Here is an 18,442-nt window from a genome sequence, read left to right as displayed (position 1 = left end):
AACATTAATAAATGCCTCAAAAGCTCCTAATCTGCTCTGTCAGGAGCATGACGTCCGGGTGTTTCACAGCCAGCTCACGTCTCCGCTCCTCTCTCCCCCCTCTCCTTCCCTGCCTGGTAATAGTAAATGAAAGTGGCACCCCTTCCTGGGGCTGCAGGGATCAGCCTCACGCTGAGCCAGGCTCTGCCAGCCCTGGAGCTGCTGTCCTGATATGCCCTGCACTGTGAGCAGGGAAGCTGTGACAAGCTGCTCCTGGCCACGAGCCCACGCTCCCTCCCGAGCCCAGGGACCAGCCAGCCCTGGTGGCAGGGGGATGCTGTGACAAGGTGCCTCCAGGTGCAGTCTGGGCTCCTCAAGGGTGAGGAAAGGCAGCCAGCAAGGATGAAACCTCCTGAGATATTGACCTCACTGTGTGGCTTCAGGATAAGGGGAATGGGGAAAGCTGGAGGCACTGGGGGTCCTGAGGCATCAGGGTCCTGGTGCCCCCTGCACTTATTCCCAAGGGTAAGGGCACCTTGTTGGCAGCTCTCACAAGCCTCCATCCCTCTGGAATCTGCACCATGGGGCTGGGTGGGGCTGGAAGGAGCGTTTGGCTCCTTCCCCAGGTGCTGAGCAGCTCGGGGTTATCAGGCAGGGCAGGGCTCTCTGTGCCTGCTGCTGTGGGATCTGGGTGTGGGCTCAGATGGCTCAGAGGCAGCAGTGCCATGGCATCCTGCTTCCCTCCACTGCTGCCACGGCACAGGTTTCCCCAGGAAGCTTCTGAGCACGTTGGAGGCACCCCCACTCTCCCCCTGCAATCTGCTCCTCTGCCTGCAGTGTTGGCCTCTGTCTCCTCTTTAAGCCGGGCTCCTGGTGGTGCCAGGGATTTGGAGGGGTTGGCTTTGATGGGCTTCTGCAGTGGGGTGTCAGCCAGGACCACGGGGAGTCTTTGTGCTGGGGCTGGGCACTGCACTGTGCAATTACAGCAGCTGCTGGAGTGCAGGCTTCAAACCTGTGAGGCTGAGAGGGAGCTGAGCCTAAAGGGCTTCCAGAGGAGAAGTGTCCAGCTGAGGAAGGATGCTCCTCCATCACTCCTTGCCCATAGTGGGACAACTGGGAGTTTGTTTCCACAGCCCTTCCTTGCTTTGCCTTCCCTCCAACCTGCTGTTTGCAGCTCCTCTCCTCCCAAAACTGCTCTGGGGCCAGGATCACCTCTACCCTCTGCAGCTCTGGGGAGCATCACTTGTTGCCATACCTGCCTCACATCCAGCCAGGCAGCCCCTGGTGAAAGATTGATGGGTGGGGGGCATTTCCAAGGAAGTGGCATGTGAAGAGGGCTCTGCTCCTGACTCCTTGGGGATGGGGACAAAGCTTTCTAACACAACTTTTTGCTCCTGTGTTTTCCAGTGAACTTGCTGGACACGTCAACAATCCTGGGAGACTGGGGCTGGATGACTTACCCCTCACATGGGGTGAGTATGAAGGGGCTGCTGGCACGGGGGGACCAGTGGGATGGGTCACTGTGGGTCACTGTGGCAGGGTCAGGGGGTGGGTGGGGAATGGACATCTCAGCCCCAAGGCAGTGATGAGGCAGACAGACCATGTCAGTTGGGAAAATGCCAGCCTGGCAGAGGGATACAGCTGGTTTGGAAATGCCATTTAACCCTCCATGTCCCCTGGAAGGGACCAGCTGTCACCAGGTCCTGAACTCCGATGGGACTCAAGAACTGGGACATACTTAGAATGTCTCATTCCTCACTGCACTGGGTGAGCATTGGGAGAACAGCCCCAAAGCACCAGAAAGCTCCCAACCACCTGTAATCCAAGGAATTTCTGTGGGAACTGGGCAAGAGGGGCAGGGGAGTCTACCCTGTGGATCACACCTATGGGAAGGGGATGCAAACTCAGAGCCCTGCAGTGTCCAGGAGGGGTAACAGGGGGATCCCCATGTGAGCCTGTCAGCTCCACTGCCTGGATCCTTCCACTGCTGGATCCTTCCACTGCTGGATCCTTCCCAGTGCCTGGATCCTTCCAGTGCCTGGATCCTTCCAGTGCCTGGATCATTCCAGTGCCTGCATCCTTCCCACTGCCTGGATCCTTCCACTGCTGGATCCTTCCACTGCCTGGATCCTTCCCACTGCCTGGATCCTTCCAGTGCCTGGATCCTTCCAGTGCCTGGATCCTTCCCACTGCCTGCATCCTTCCAGTGCCTGGATCCTTCCAGTGCCTGCATCCTTCCACTGCTGGATCCTTCCAGTGCCTGGATCCTTCCAGTGCCTGCATCCTTCCAGTGCCTGCATCCTTCCACTGCCTGCATCCTTCCAGTGCCTGGATCCTTCCACTGCTGGATCCTTCCAGTGCCTGGATCCTTCCAGTGCCTGGATCCTTCCACTGCTGGATCTTTCCAGTGCCTGGATCCTTTCCACACCCTCCCTTCACTTGCATTTCCATGCCCAGGTTTTCCCAACACAGTGGCTTTCTGGAAATGTTGAGTTTCAGATGTCAGGGTGACCTGGCTGGAAGGATTTTGCTCATTTAGTGAACAGAAACAATCCCATAAATACCCACAGGACCAACTGCAAGGCACAGTGGGGCTTTCTGCAGGAACAAAACCTGCAAAATTGGGGTGCCTACCTGGCTTTTGCTGCTGTGTTGATTTTTCATGTCCATTCTTTTTATCCTCTCTCTGAACTAAATGGTCCTAATCTTTTCAATTCCACCTCCCACAGAAATCTTCCCAGGCCTCTAATAATTTTCATTGATCTGTTGCTTGAGACTTTCAGTCCCTGCACTGCTGGAGCAGGAGTGATCAGAACAGTGAATTCATAATAATACCAATGATCAGATTTCTATCAGACTTTATCATGTATGTAAATATATTAAATCGTTAACTCAGCTCTAATTTTAGCAGTTAGTTGTTGCAATGATGAGTATCCTGGGAATGTAAGAGATTGAGAGGTACAAGGTCAGAGGGGACTGTGGAACTAATGTGATGTGATCTCCTGCATAAATACAGGCCTTCAGACCTGTCAATTAATTCAGCTCTCAGAGCAGCCCAGCTTTGAGGAAAAAACATCCTTGGCTGCAAAATTGCTGGTGCTGGTAAATCCTCCAGGTCCTGTGGTGCTGCTGTTAACAGGCCCCTGTTAAAGAGCCATCACTGCAAGGCTTTGCTGGCTCCAGCCTCCAGCCAGGGACCTTCCTGTGCCTCTGATGCTGTCCTCCTCCTCTGCCCTTGGCTGTCACTGCTGTCCTGCCACTGAGCAGCTGTCATCTCATCCCAGCCCTCTGCCACATCCTGCCATCCTGGAGGAGCCTGACAGGGAATCAGGGAGCAGGGCTCCCTCTGCTCCCCTGCAAGGGAGAATGTTTCTGGGGTTTTCTGGGAGTTTTCCATTGTCCACATCCAGTGCTCTGTCCTTAATCCCTCCCTGGGCAGTTCCTCCCCATAGTCAGACCATCTGCTGCTCACAGCTGCCCAGGACTCTGCTTGTGGATGTCCCCAGGCCCTGCCCCCTGTCAGGAATGCAGGTGGGATCCCTGGCATCACTGAGTGAAGGGTGAGGATCAATCCTTGAATGAGCCTTGCCCTCCCAAAGCACACAAAAGGGCTGAGCCTAAAGGACCCTCATTCTCACCACACCATGGACTTCACAAACCCAGGCATGAACCCAGAACTCCATTTGGAGTGTCACTGTGACTCTCAGGTGACCACAGGGACTGGGAGTCTCAGGGCTTTCTGCAGCAGATGCCCAGCAGTCCTTCACCAACAGCTCTTGAACACCAATCCAGCTGAATTCTCCATATTCTACATATATTCTACATATATTCTCTATTGGTGATGCTTGTTTAAAATATATAATGAAACAATAAATAACCTATGTAATAAATTGCATAATATATAATACATTAAATAAAATAGTATTTTTTAAAGAGTAAATAGTAAATATAATAAAGAATAAAATGAAATTATAATACTGGATGCCAAAAAAGTGAAAGAAAACCAAAAAGGCAACATTAGGGCAACACCCAACCCCAGAGCCACCTCTTGGCTGTGCTGCTGAGTCCTACAGGCCCTGTGGTGGGGTAACCCCACTGTGCACTTACCCTGTGCTTTTGCCCAAATTTTGGCCCTGTTCCTGACAGAATGACCACACACCTGTGTGGAAACTGTCCTGAACACCCTCAGCTTTGCATATCATTTTTTTCCAGCTGGGTGTTTTAATAGCTCCTCTAAACACTTGTCTGGACCATGTTTTTTCCTCCATGGGCCACTGTATCCCATAATCCAGAAAGCACATCTCATTGCTTTGGCTCCCTGCTGCTCCTCCAGCCCCAGCCCCTTTCTGAGCAGTGAGTTTGCCCTGGGGTGTGTTTGCTGTGCTAGAGGTGGATGAGGGTGTCTCAGGGGAGCTGGGGTTCAATTCTTGCTCTCTGTTTGGCTCTGGTTTGGCTCCCAAGCAGCCCCTCCAGTGCAGCTCAGGCTGGGGGAGCTCTGGTGTGATCCCTGGTGTCCCTGGGGCTGTCCCTGCCCTCTGCTGTAGCTTTGGAAATCTTGGGCTGGGGTTATGTAGAGGCACTGTGCTGTGAAACCAGATTTCTGTTGAGGTAATTTGTTTTTGCTGCCATTTCCTTAATTGAGATGGAAGATTGGTGGCAGTGCCCCCCATCCCTGCTGCCTGCCACTGTCCTGCCTGCTCCAGCCCTGGGCAGATACAGGCAGCATCCTCCTGCCAGGGGACAGCACTGCAGCTGAAATCATGTTTGTTTTGCTTTACCCACCCCTCCATTCCCCCAGGGTCACCACATGGGTCTTTTCCTGGCACTGAGCAGCACAGAGGTTCAGCCTGAGGAGCTTCAGGAGGTGCCTGGAGGCTCACTGCCAGGACCTGTCACACCTGGGAATCCAGGGGAAAGGCAGCAGCCTCAGAGGCTCCTTCCTCAGCTGGGAGATGCCAGAGCTGCCTGGATGGGTGCAGCTTGCAAAATCCCGAATTTTCATCACACCTGTGGGCAAGGTGAGCTTGCCTCACCTGGAGGTGACTTCCCTCTTGCCCTGGCCAGCAGGAGCAGAGGGGCAGGAGCTGGGAGCAGTGGGCACAGTGAGGGTCAGCAGTGCTGTGAGCCCTGAGCAGTGTCAGGCCATCAGGGAGCCCTGCCTGGCCTGTTTTGACATTTTCTCTTGCCAGACAATTAACGCAGGGGTAATTGGCTGTAATTGCTGCTCAGGGGTTTAATTGCATCCCCCCTCAGCTCCAGCCCAGAGACACGTGCAGGAAGCAGAGGGGTCACTGGAGCATCCCTGTCCTGCAGGCTCCTCTCAATTAGAACTTCAAAGGGCTCCCAGGAGCTCTGCAGCTAGCTCCTTTCCCAGAACAATTCCCTTTGCATTGAAAATTAAACTCTTATCACCGTGGTCAGCCTTCCCTTGCTGTGCCTCCTGTATCCCAGTTCTCCCAGCACAACACCCCAGTGCCCTTCTGTCCCTTCTCCTTGCTCAGCACCTGACCTGCTGGATCAGAGGGAGCCCCTTTGCAAATTGCCTTTCTCCTGACTAATTAAAACACTGATGAGATAAGTCAACACATTATTAATAATTATTGTATCATCTACTTTGATTTACAAAGTCAAACAGGAAATTGTTTTGCTCAGACACGGGGTATCTGAGGAGCTTGGATGATGCCTTGCAAGAGCTAATTAGGATGGGAACTGGAGGAAGACCCCCCATGCTGCCCATGACCCCCCCATCCACCCCCACCAGCACCTTCTGTACTGGCCCCACAGTTTCCCCCTTGCTGCAAGGGCTGGGGTCAGCCCAGACCAATGCCTGGGCATTGCCCCCCAACACCTGTCAGGGAATGTGCTGAGCTGGGAGTACCCACAAGGGTCCTATTCAACCCTCAGCAATCCCCCTGGCATGCTCCATGTTGGTGGGGACCAGGAAAATCCCTCAGAGGGGTTTGGAGCTCTCCATCCCTGCCCCTTTGCTCCTCAGGGATGTGTCCTGAGACTCCTGGGCACAGTTTGCCAAGGGTGCTCCCCCTTCATCCTGCAGTGCCCACAGAGAACACTGCCAGAAAGGCACCAGATCTGCTGAAAGCACAGGCATGGCCTCAGGATGGCATCCCAGCAGTATTTGTGCACCAAAAAGGGGATTTCAGCCCTGGGACTGAGCTATTTGCATCATGCCTACACACCTGGGGGGCTTTTTTTGCCTGGGTCTGGTCCTGCAGCCAACAAGCAGCTCATGGCTGGGATGAGCCTCTTCTGTCATGGAGCAGGGTCTCTCTTTGCCCCAAGCCCACTCTGTAAAACCCCATCCCCAGTCCCAGCTGTGCTGTGTCCTTGCTATTCCACCTCCCTTCATGTTCATCTCTCCTTCTCAGAGCACCAAGATATATTTGGGCTCTCCCATGTGCTTGGCCATCCCTTAGTTTGATGTCCTTGTTGTATTTCTTGGCTTTCTCTACCTGGATCCAGGCAAGTTACAGCTCAAGCTGTGGTGAAATTAATTTTCTTTGAAAAAAAAATTAAATGTGTAGGAACAGAACATTGGAAAATAAAGATTTAGACTGGTAATTGAGATAAAAGCTCATCTCCTAGTGCTTGTTCAGTAAATGCTGGGTTATTGCTAATTCCCCAGATGCTGGTCACTACCAGGAGTTAATCACCTGCAGTGAAGCTCAGGGTAGTTAACTGCCTGACAAATCCCTCCTTAGCCCCAGCAGTGACTGATTTCATGGGGATTATCTCCATTAAGGCCTCCCATCTAATGATTTATAGCTGCAATAACAGCCCTCTCTTTTTTTCCTCTCCCAGTGACAATGGTGAGAGGAGGTGCCATGGAAGGCTGGGAAGGAAAGTGCTGCATGTCTCAGTGGCCACAAAAGCTCTGCTATGCCAGGCAGACCTGGCATCCCTCCTGGCAGCTGTCCCAGGGCTGGGGACCCTCATTCCTTTGCTCTGTAGGGATGGTGGGAGGCTGAGCTGCTGCCCCAGGGGGACACAGTCCCTCCTCTGTCCCTCCTCCTCTACTGTGCCTGGGAGACTTATAAGACTTTAGTCAGCTGCCCAGATATCTGGTGTTTGCATCTCTTGCCTTTCATAATCTGGCAGGTTTCTTTTTTTTTTATAACTGGTGTTGACTTTAATTTAAACTATTAGGCAAACTCCTGAATGCAGATGCAATCACGTCACCCCCCAGTGCATGCGCTCACCACCTTAATTATGATGTCCTCATTTCCATCTCACTGGGGGATCTTATCACACTGGTGGGGCTGAGCTGAGCTTTGGTTCATAAAACCACTTCAGCCCATGGGCTGAGAGCCAGCAGTGCCTGTGTTCTTGATCCAGTGGTACCCAGTGTCACAGACGTCCCCTCCTGCCCACAGAGCCTGGAAAACAGAAACAGTGGAACAGAAAAACCCCTCCAGTCATGGGGATTGCTGAAGCAGGTCCTTCCATCCCCTTTCTGGTACCTAAAAGAGCCCACAGGAAAGCTGGAAGGGGATTTTTTAGGAGGTTAAGCAGTGATGGAATAAGGAATAATGGCTTTAAGCTGAAGGAGGGTATATTTGGATTGGATATTGGGAAGAATTCTTCCCTGTGAGGGTGGTGAGGCCCTGGCACAGGGAAGCTGTGGCTGCCCTATCCCTGGCAGTGCCCAAGGCCAGGTTGGATGGGGCTTGGAGCAGCCTGGGACAGTGGAAACTGTCCCTGCCCATGGCAGGGGTGGAACAGGATGGTCACTTCCAACCCAGACCATTCTTGGGTTCTGTGATCCCACAGGCCCTGAAACTGCTGGGACCTGGAAGAGCCTGTGGGACCTGAGCTGCCTGTGACAGGTCAATCTGTGGCTCAGGTACCTGCCTGCCCCATTCTGAGAGCTTTCCCTGCAGGCCAGGTGTGGTATTTTGGGCTGGTCCCAGACTGGGATCCCCAGAGACCCTGGGACAGAGCTGATAGTTCAGCTGCTGTGCAAAAAAAGCACCAAGTTTGAAAGAGTGATGGTGCAAATGCAAACTCACCAAATTCACCCTGGGGCTGGACGTGTGGCTGTCCCAACTGCTGCTGGTGCTTGGAGCTGGGATTTGTCTCCTGCTCTGTCAGTGGGGAGGAACCTTCCAGCTCTGGCACTGCCACAGGTGAGTAGGGACATGGCAGCAGTGACCTCCACCTCCTCTGCCAGATTTGGGAGAGCTGCAGCCAGAGCAGTTTGGTGCTCACAATAACCTGATCTTTGCCCTGGCAGAGCCTGGTGGAGAGCCCAGAGCACACAGGCAGTGCTGAGGGGAGCTGGGGGACATCTGGGGACATCCCTGTGCACCCTGGGGACATCCTGGGGACATCTCCATGCATCCTGGGGATATCCCTGTACACCCTGGGGACATCCTGGGGACATCCCCGTGCATCCTGGGGACATCCTGGGGACATCCTGGGGAACATCCCTGTGCACCCTGGGGACATCCTGGGCACATCCTGGGGGACATCCCTGTGCACCCTGGGGACATCCTGGGGACATCCCTGTGCACCCTGGGGACATCCTGGGGGACATCCCTGTACACCCGGGGGGACATCCTGGGGACATCCCTGTGCACCCTGGGGACATCCCTGTGCACTCTGAAGACATCCCTGTGGATCTGGGGGACATCCTGGGGACATCCCTGTGCACCCTGGAGACATCCCTCTGCATCCTGGGGACATCCTGGGGACATCCTGGGGACATCCCTCTATATCCTGGGGACATCCCTGTCACCCCACAGCTCTGCCCTCACCCCCTGCCTCTCCTGTGCACAGCTCTGCTTCACTTCCCCCGGGAAACTCAGCAGGGCAAAGGCAGGAAGCAGCTGTTGTGTTAATTTGTGCTCAATTAATTTCGACAGCGACTTCCACCCCTCGGAAGCGCCGCAGCAGCCAGGGCACAGTGGGTGTGGGAGTGAGGAGCTGCTCTGCTCTGCTCTGTTCTGCTCTCTGAGGGGCTGCATACCCTTCCAGCCCCCTGTCCCACCACAGGACAGTGTCCTGGCTGTCACAGCACCTTTGACAGGCTCGTCCCTGGCCTTGGGAAGCTCATCCCTCCAGCCAAGCACATTTTTTTGGCTCTAGAAGAAGTGTCAGATAAAGCTGATATTTCTGGCTCCAGCAAAGAAGTGTGGGGTACACCCAATGGTTCTGGCTCCAGCAATGCAGAAGTGTGGGGTACACCCAATGGTTCTGGCTCCACAGGTTCAGAGCCATGGCATGCACACCTTAGCCTGGCCCCTTTCCACATTGCCTACCTGGTGTGCAGGGCATGTTCCCAGTGATCCCGGGACAAACCTGGGAATTTCTGGAATTCAGAAGACAATTTTTAAAAATGCATCACAAAATATTTTTCTGCCCTGGGAATGGTTTGATTTTCACCTCCTTTGCCAGCATATTTCCCATAAAATGAGCTTCCATTGTAGTTTGCACCTGCTGACTTTTCCAGGTTGCTTTAAGCTCTTTGGGACAGAGAAGCAGAGTTTTCTCTGAAATGCAGGAATATCCTTCTCTCAGGATTACTGTTGGGATTCTCTCTTGGTTTTGTGTCTAACAAAACACAAGTTACCACTTGCATAAGAAAAACCCATTTTTGCCCTGTCAGAGCAATCCTAGAGGTTTATTTTCATGTATTTATAATGCTGCCTAAAAGATTTGTTTTCCTGCTCTGTGCAGCACGGCTGGGGATTTCCTTGGCTCCCTCAAGTCCCACAGGCAGCTGGGTACACACAGGTGCCAAGGTGGGGACTGCTCCCTGCCAGGTTCCAGGCACAGCCAGGACACCCCAGGAAGGTGCAGGAGGGGAATGCTGAGGCTGGGGTGAGGAAGGTGGGGATGGTTTGGAAGGAAAAGGAGCAGCAGTGCCAGTGCCTTGCCCAGTTTCTGCAGCACTGCATCCAAGCTGTCCCTTACAGCTGGACTTGGGCATAGGGGTGGGACTTCAGAGCCTGTTTCTAAGTTTGGGGAAAAGCCAGATGGTTTGAAGTTCTACTCTGCTCCTTTTCCTCCTCCCCTTCTCTCTCAAACCCATCCATGGGGGTGTGATTGGAGTGCCTGGTTTGAGCAGAAATGTGAGCTGAAGAGGTGGTGGGAAGCTCCCAGTGCAGTGAAGGTCTGTGGGTGCTGGTGAGGGATTTGCTGAGAGTGGAGAGGGAGACACAAGGCAAGACTGAGCCCCCAGAAGTGTCACGTAGCCCCCAACAGCTGAGTTCTACTTGTCCCTCACCTGTGGAACTCATATCCACAATATCACTACTTCTTCTCACTTTTTATAACTTATACCCACCTTACATCCCTCCCTTATGTGACATCCATGTCCCTGTCCCTCTAAACTCACCCAGACCATCCTTCATTGCAATCCTGCTTGCTGCAACCTGCTTTTGCCAGTATATTCTCCCAAGGTTGTCCCTGCAGCCATGGGTATATGGAATTTTCACCCCTGGTTCCCAGAGCCAGCCTGATCCAGCCCCTCAACTGGGTTGAGCTCTGTGGACTCACACTGGGGAGCCACGCTGGCATCACCTTGCAGGGAAGAAGGGACCTCTGAGCCCCCATGGGTCCACATTTCTTGCTGACAGTCCTGTGCTCAGTATGTGCTTCCCTTTCACCCTCTGGTATCCACCCTGGATTTTCTTCTCCAGATGGAAAGTGCCCAGTTTGGTTTGTACATGGGCAGTGCATGAGCCAGTGGAGATCCAAGTAATTTCTTCTTCTGCTGGAAATGTCAGGCTGGCCACCAAGAAAGGGGACTCACAGACATGACCTGGGGGATTTGGAGCCCTCCCAAACACACACATCAGCCTCTGCCAGCTCCTCAGCAAGTGTTCCTGTCTGCAGCACCCATAGTGCTGGGTGTCACTGCCCAAATTAATTAAGGAGCAGAGGGGTGGGAGCTGGCACAGAGTCTTGCATGCTCCCTGCTCCCCAGGGGCTGGGAACATCTGGGGTGATGTGTTTTCTCTGTCCCCCAGTGGATGGGAACATCTGGAGAGACGTGTTCTCTCTGTCCCATGGTGGGATTGGGAACATCTGGGGTGACATGTTCTCTTTGTCCCACAGTGGGACTGGGAGCATTTGGAGTCACCTGTTTTCTCTGTTCCCCAGTGGATGGGAACATCTGGAGAGACATGTTCTCTCTGTCCCACGGTGGGATTGGGAACATTTGGGGTGACCTGTTCGCTCTGTCCTGCAGTGGGGTTGGGAACATCTGGAGTCACCTGTTTCATCTACATTTGGAGTGACCTGTTTTCTCTGTCCTCCAGTGGGATTGGTAACATCTGAGGTGACCTGTTTTCTCTGTCCCAGAGTGGGATGGGGAACATCTGGAGTCACCTGTTTTCTCTACATCTGGGGTGACCTGTTTTTAATGTCCCACGCTGGGGTTGGGAACATCTGGGGTGATCTGTTTTCTCTGTCCTGCAGTGGGATTGTAAACATCTGGGGTGACCTGTTTTCTCTGTCCCATGGTGGGACTGGGAATATCTGGAATCACCTGTTTTCTTTGTCCCACGCTGGGATTGGGAACATCTGGAGTCACCTGTTTTCTCTGTCCCACAGTGGGGTTGGGAACATCTGGGTGACCTGCTTTCTCTGTCCCACGGTGGGATTGGGAACATCTGGGTGACCTGTTTTCTCTGTCCCACGGTGGGATTGGGAACATCTGGGTGACCTGTTTTCTCTGTCCCACAGTGGGATTGGGAACATCTGGAGTCACCTGTTTTCTCTGTCCCACAGTGGGATTCCATCAATGAAATGGATGAGTTCTTCAGCCCCATCCACACCTACCAGGTGTGTAACGTCATGAGCCCCAACCAGAACAACTGGCTGCGCACCAACTGGGTGCAGCGGGACGGCGCGCGGCGCGTCTACGCCGAGATCAAATTCACCCTCCGGGACTGTAACAGCATGCCAGGCGTGCTGGGCACCTGCAAGGAGACCTTCAACCTCTACTACATGGAGTCAGACCGGGACCTGGGCAGCAGCACGCGGGAGAGCCAGTTCCTGAAGATCGACACCATCGCAGCGGACGAGAGCTTCACCAGCGTGGACCTGGGCGTGCGGCGGCTCAAGCTGAACACGGAGGTGCGGGGTGTGGGGCCCCTGAGCAAGAGGGGGTTCTACCTGGCCTTCCAGGACATTGGGGCCTGCATTGCCATCGTCTCTGTACGTGTGTACTACAAGAAGTGCCCGGCCACAGTCAGGAACCTGGCGTCCTTCTCCGAGGCGGTGACCGGCGCCGACTCCTCCTCGCTGGTGGAAGTGCGGGGAGAGTGCGTGGGCCATTCGGAGGAGAGGGACACCCCCAAAATGTACTGCAGTGCTGAGGGGGAGTGGCTGGTGCCCATTGGGAAGTGTGTGTGCAGTGCTGGCTACGAAGAGCAGCGTGATTCCTGCATGGGTGAGTCCCTGCTTGCCTGCAGTACCTGCGAGGGGCTCTTTGGGGAAGGGCTGAAGGCTGCTCACAGAAACTGGGACAGCCAGTTTCTGTGGAGGACCAGAGCTGTCCATGCCTTTGCTGGCTGGCTTCATGCTTCCAAAATGTGTGGCTGGTACCACTGACAAACTCCCCTGGGAGTTCCTGTGGCTCTGACAGGTCCTGGTGCACAGGGCATGGATTTGGGATGGCACCAGGACAGGGGCTGCTCTGGCTCCATCTTTCTGTGCCATGGCCCAGACATCCCAGCTCAGTGTTCCCAGCAGTTCTGATTTTTGGTGTGCTCCAGCAAAGCACTGCTTGGCCTCTCCAAATCACCCACAGCTGGGAGGGATTTAGAAGGGAGGAAAGCAACGAGGAAAACAAAGCTTTCATGGAACAAGGTCATTGTGTCCATCCCTCACCTCCCAGGGCTGCTGCAGAGCCCCTCCTCATCTGGGGGTGTGGGGAGCCCTCCCAGGGGCCCCCAGTGCCACTGGGCAGCTTTGAGCTGCCAACTGAACAAACTGTGATAAGGAAATGGGGTGACCAGCAGCAGGCACAGGGATGTGTGTGTACAGAGCACAGGCTCCCTGGGAGAACCCTCCACACACATTTGTTTGCTCTCTGTTTCTTCATGGGACGTGTCGAGGGGGAGCAGCACAAATACGAGTGCAGGGCCTTTGTTTGAGTTTTGTGGCGACATCAAGTGGAGCATTTGTCTTAGGGAGACTTGGCTCAAGGTTAGGACGTCCAGCACCAGACTGGAATGGATCCAGGGGCTGCTGGGACCAGGCTGGCTCCTGCAGGTCTCCAGCTGCAGAGTGGGAAGGATGGGCAGAATAAATGCTTTTATCTGAAACTCCTCCTGTCTGTGACAGTCGATCTGAAAGCTGTCCTGGGATAGATCTAATAACTCAGAAAAGGTCTTGCATCGTGTTAAAGAGTGAGTGCAGGCTGTATGTGGGGCCATGCCAGAAGGGGCTCTGGCATGGGTCTCCTGGCTGGCTGTGCCAGCCCCAAGTTGGCTCAGACAGACCAAGTAGCCCTTCCATCAATCCTGTACTGCACAGGACTCTGCACTGTGCTCCTGTACTCTGCCCCAGGACATCCCCACCCCAAGGGCAGCAGGCTGAGCAGGGCTGTGGCATTGCTGCTGGTTTCACTTTTGTGTGATTCCTTGGATAGGTGCTCTCTCCTGCCAGCAAAGCTGGGGCAGAGTTCCTTCTCTGACCTCCTGCCCATTTCTGGTGGGATTTCTCCTTCCCCAGGTGTGGCACAGGGGGAAGTGTGGCTCAGCACTCAGCAATGCTTTTTGGTAAAACTCTCCAAGCCTTGTGGAATCAGAAACAGGACAGAACATCACTGGATTCCTCTGACCTCAGTGTTGTCTCACCCTCCTGCTTTCCCTGTTCCCTTTCTCTGCCTCCAGCACAGTTTGATGACCTGACAGGGGCAGCACCTCCTCTCCTGATCTCCTTCAGTGGGGCAGCAGAACATTTATTTACACAGGAGGGCAAACAGATGCAAATCCCTGATCTTGTGCCTGATTGGGGCAGAGTTCATTTTTCAGGCTGAGAAGTGCCTTTTGGGGATGATTCATAAGCCCACTGGATCTGCTGGAGTTGGAAATTAGCCACTTTAATTGTCAGGTGGACAAAAGCAGGATTCCAGTGCCTGTCGCCCCAGCAATTTTTCATTCTTGGTCACAGGGATGAGATGATATAAATCACTCCTTGTGGCCCTAATAATCTTTCTATAAATATCAGGGAAATTCATTTTTTTTTTTTTGCTTGGGGAGAGGAGGTGTGGAGGGGGAGAAATTAGAGAAGATACTTTGCCTCTATGGCAGTGTTTAAAATATGATTCCAAATTAATTTCCTTCTGCCTTTCACAGCCGGACGCCTTATTTGTCAAAGCTAAAGATATTTGAACAGTGGAGGTTTCTCCCCCTCCTCTTTAAGATTCATTTTTCTAAGGGCCTGCCAGAGTGATGGAAGACAGCTCAGGAAACCAGAACATAGCCAGAGCTGTTCCCAGCCCTGCAGAGGAGTAAGGCAGTGCCACAGACCTGGGAAGGAAGGGGTGAGGTGGGATGTGAGATGTGTAGGAACATCAGGAACTTCTTTGCCTCTTATCCCCATTACAAAGTTGTAGAATTCCAGGCTGGTTTGGGTTGAAAGGGATCTTAAAGCTTATCCTATTCCACCCTCTGCCATGGGCAGGGGACACTTGACCAGCTCTGCTTGGCCAGGCTGCTCCAAGCCCTGTCCAGCCTGGCCTTGGACACTTGCAGGGATGGGATGCTGTCATCCATCATGTTGGATCCTTTGCTGCCCTTTTTTGGGGCAGGAGGGGTCTGACTCCTGCATTCATCCCAGCAGGATCCACATGTTTTGCCTTGCTTTGGTGTGCTGCTGTTTGCCATAAGAATGTGAGGGGCAGTTTCCATGGGATTGAGGGGGCAGATCTCAGCCCAGGGGCACTGGGATCTGGATCATCTGAGGATGCCAGCTGGCTTGGCATCTACTGTGTCACAGCCCCCACACCCCAGACATTTGTACCCATATCTGTGCCTGACTCCTCTCCAGAGAACCCCCTTCTCCATCTGGAGCTGGGCATGTGCTGCAGTATTAACTGGGTAGAAATGGGATTGCAGCTGGAATTCCCACATCTGCTGATGGCATCCTGGGTTCTGCCCTCTCCTGAAATTGCCAGCACTTAGTCCCACAGCATCTTGTGCCACAGCCACTCCAAAGATAAAACCCCTCATGGAACAGCATACCCCACTTGTTTTCACCTCTGTTTTCAAGGTTCTGAAGGACTTTTCTTCCCTCACCCCCTCACCCACAGCCTCTGACTGCTCTTTCCTCCTTGAAATGCAACAGTCCACACATGACACATTAACATCTCTTACACACAGCAAATAGCAACTGCTCTGCCTAAACAGCAGAATAAGCAAGAGCAGGAGGGAAAAGGATCTGCCCCAGCAATTTATCAGATAAGGAGACAATCAGCATAATTCACCTTATTGATATGCAGCTGCTGTGCAGGACAAATAGAGACCCATTTCAATAAGGTCAGTGCAATTAGAGGGATGTGGGAAAGGGGAGAGTTGTGCTTCTCTGGGCAGGGAAGGGCACCTAATCCACCTCCCCAGAGGCTGAGAGCTGGGACATGAGCACCCTGTCCTGTGTGTGAATGGATGGACAGGTGGACACAGAGGCTCAGGCAGGTGGGGACAGTGGCTTTTCAACCACAACCCTCCTACCAGCCCCACTCAGTCCCCCTCTGCAGGCTCCTGAGCCACCAACACCTTGGGTTTTGATGGTGGTCCTTGGTGGGCAGACCTTGGGTTTGGACCATGTAATTCCATGGTCCTTGCATCAGGGTGCCCCTTTTGAGTCAAGTCTGATTAATTTCTAGGGCTGCATCTCTCACCAACTATCAGTGAGCAAAACTTCAGGTTGGGCTAGAATCTGTTCAGCTGGTTGTACACAGAGAGGGAGGTGGTTTGGAGCAGCAGCAGCAGTGCCATGGATCATGGTGCTGCTCTGACACAAACCCATCCAGCATCCAGCCATGGGGGACCCCTGGAAGCACAGGATCTCCCAGGAAGGGATTTTGTTTTTGGCAGAAATGCCCCTCCCAAAGAGTGTTGTTGGGTATCCTTGGCTTTCAGGAACTGTTCAGACATTTCTGTCTGAAGTTTGGGAACCTCTGATCCTCTGGATGTTCTGGTTGCTCTCCCTCTGCTGCTCTTGGCACCTTCAGTTTGGCTGCTCCCTTTAGATGGAAAAGGGTGATGAGGGAGCAGCAACTGAGCAATTCCTAATTCCTGCTCCAGGAGCCCATTTGTACAGGATGGGTGTCTGTAGCCACCAAACACAGGTTTGCTGTGTGTGGCTGAACGAGGATCTGGCCCTGGGTTAGACTTTACCCAGCTCTGCTTCAGCAAGAAAATGTCCTTTTTTGCTCTAGAAAACAGAAGAGAGGGACAGTGCCACTGCTGGGACCCTTTCCCCTGCAGCCCCCAAAGTGAAGGAGAGGTGGGAATAGAGGAAGGAGTGCTGACTCCTGTGGGACACAGCTGGTGGAAAGGGATCTGGAGAGTCTGGTTAGCAATCTGGAAGCCAGTTAATTTTTTCCAGTTGGTGGGATTCATGCTGATGAACCAATCAGCAGATTTAATGTACCTTAAACCTTCCTCGTGGGCAACTTTAATCGAGCAATTAAAGCACCACGGCATTGCTAATTAAGAGGAGAAAATACCCAGCTTGGTAATTATGTGCTTGTGAATTCAGCTTTGTATCCATGGACGTTTAGGAAGAACGTCCCACAGCTGGTGGGGCAAAGGGGGGCTGTGTGAGAGGAGGGGAGACCCCATCCAGCTGCACCCCATGTGCTGTGCTGGGGGCAGAGCCTGGCACAGGGCAGGGAATGCCCTGCAATCACCTGGGGAAAAACATCCCAGATGAAGCCACTGGAAGGGGCCTGGAGCTGGTCTAGTGGAAGGAATCTCTGCCATTAATGAAATGGGCTTTGAGGTCCCTTCCAATCCAAACTATTTGGTGTTTCCATGGTTCTGTGAGAATACCTTGTTATTGCAGCTCCATGCAAATATCTTGGAAGATGTTTCAGTTTTCCTGGTATGGGTTTCAAGAGGAATTTCTGTGCAAGTCCCAGCCACAGCCTTGCCTGCTTGCAGCATCCTCTGCCTGCAGTCTGGGGACTCGGCTGTGCCACTCATTGCTGGCACCAATGCCCCAGGTGTCCCCACACAACGGCTCTGCCAGGGCTGCACCAAGCCAAGGCTTCCAAGAGCAGGGGAAGAAACAATTCCAAAGTGGTGCTGTGGGGGCTTTGCAAAAGTCCTTTCTGTGATGCCAGACAAGGGAATAAAAAAAAGTTGGTGACTCACAAGATTTTCATTGTGGTTTGCAAGGCCATCAGCTGCTCTGTAAAATTCAGGGAATGCTGGTGAGATCATGTCAACTCCTGGTTATCCCAAAGCTCTGCATTTTCCCAAGAAAAGAAATAAAGAAAAAACCAGTTTGTTTTCCAAGATGCATAAGCTGTGACTACCTAGGAACAGAGAATCACAGAAAGGTTTGGGCTGGAGGGAACTTTAAAGCTCATCTCCTTCCAACCCCATGCCATGGGCAGGGACACCTTCCATTGCCCCAGGTTGCTCCAAGCCCTGTCCAGCCTGGACTTGAACAATCCCAGGGATCCAGGGGCAGCCACAGCTGCTCTGGGCACCTTGTGCCAGGGCCTGCCCACCCTCACAGGGAAGAATTTCTCCCAGTATCCCATCAAAATCTGCTCTCTTTCCTTTTTCATTAGGAAAGACTTCCTCCCCTAGAGGCTTATCCAGCCTTGGGGTGGGATCCTTGGATCCACACTTGTCTCATACCAGGACCAGTTCACTGTCACAGACCTGGCTGCTGGGCTCTGGGTGTGTGGCTGATTCAGCCCAGGGAGGTCACTGGAGGAGGCAGGAGGCAGGACAGGGTGAGCCCAGCACCTCCAGCATCACTCCCGCCTCTAAAATCCAGTGGCTAATTGCATTTGTTTGGAAAACAAAACAAAGCAGAACCACAGCACCTAAACCCATTTATTTCTTTCTCTGCTGAGGAGCAAAATGGATGGAGGTGCCTGCAGAGCAGCACTGTGTCTCACCAACACAACAAAATGGGGTTTGCCCTTGGCTGAGTATTTTGTTTGCCACTTTTCCTCTGAGTTTTGGTGCTGGCAGAAATGAAGGGTGAGAATGATAGGAAGCTGAAGTTCAGGGTAGTGATGGGGATTAATTAAATTTTATTTGTGCTTAGCAGGTCTCTGTGGCCCTCTGAGAAGTGGTAAAGAGCAGCTGGGCTGTGATGGATGAAGACGTTTGCCAGTTTGGGAATGTAGTTTTTTGGGGAGTGATTTTTGTTTTGAACTCTTCCACAGAACTTGGCTGCCTTTGGGTGCTGAACACAGGTTGTGGCTCAGGATTTCCAGTGTGCAGGTGCCTGGGAAGCTGTT

At 53.0% G+C, this 18,442-nt stretch overlaps 1 protein-coding gene across 1 annotated transcript in view; it reads left to right on the top strand.

Moving 5' to 3' along the window:
* Positions 1 to 18,442, top strand: part of EPHA8 (EPH receptor A8) — a 54,755-nt gene that overhangs the window by 11,088 nt on the left and 25,225 nt on the right. The window contains exons 2-3 of the mRNA XM_079326104.1: positions 1,387 to 1,451; positions 11,734 to 12,397. Of these exons, the coding sequence (XP_079182230.1) occupies positions 1,387 to 1,451; positions 11,734 to 12,397 (729 nt within the window). The remainder of the gene's footprint in view (positions 1 to 1,386; positions 1,452 to 11,733; positions 12,398 to 18,442) is intronic.

The sequence above is a fragment of the Erithacus rubecula genome (assembly GCF_903797595.1).
Source record: "Erithacus rubecula genome assembly, chromosome: 24".
NCBI lineage: Eukaryota > Metazoa > Chordata > Aves > Passeriformes > Muscicapidae > Erithacus > Erithacus rubecula.
The sequence above is the reverse complement of the archived record's forward strand: the minus strand, read 5'-3'. Positions and strand labels throughout refer to the sequence as shown.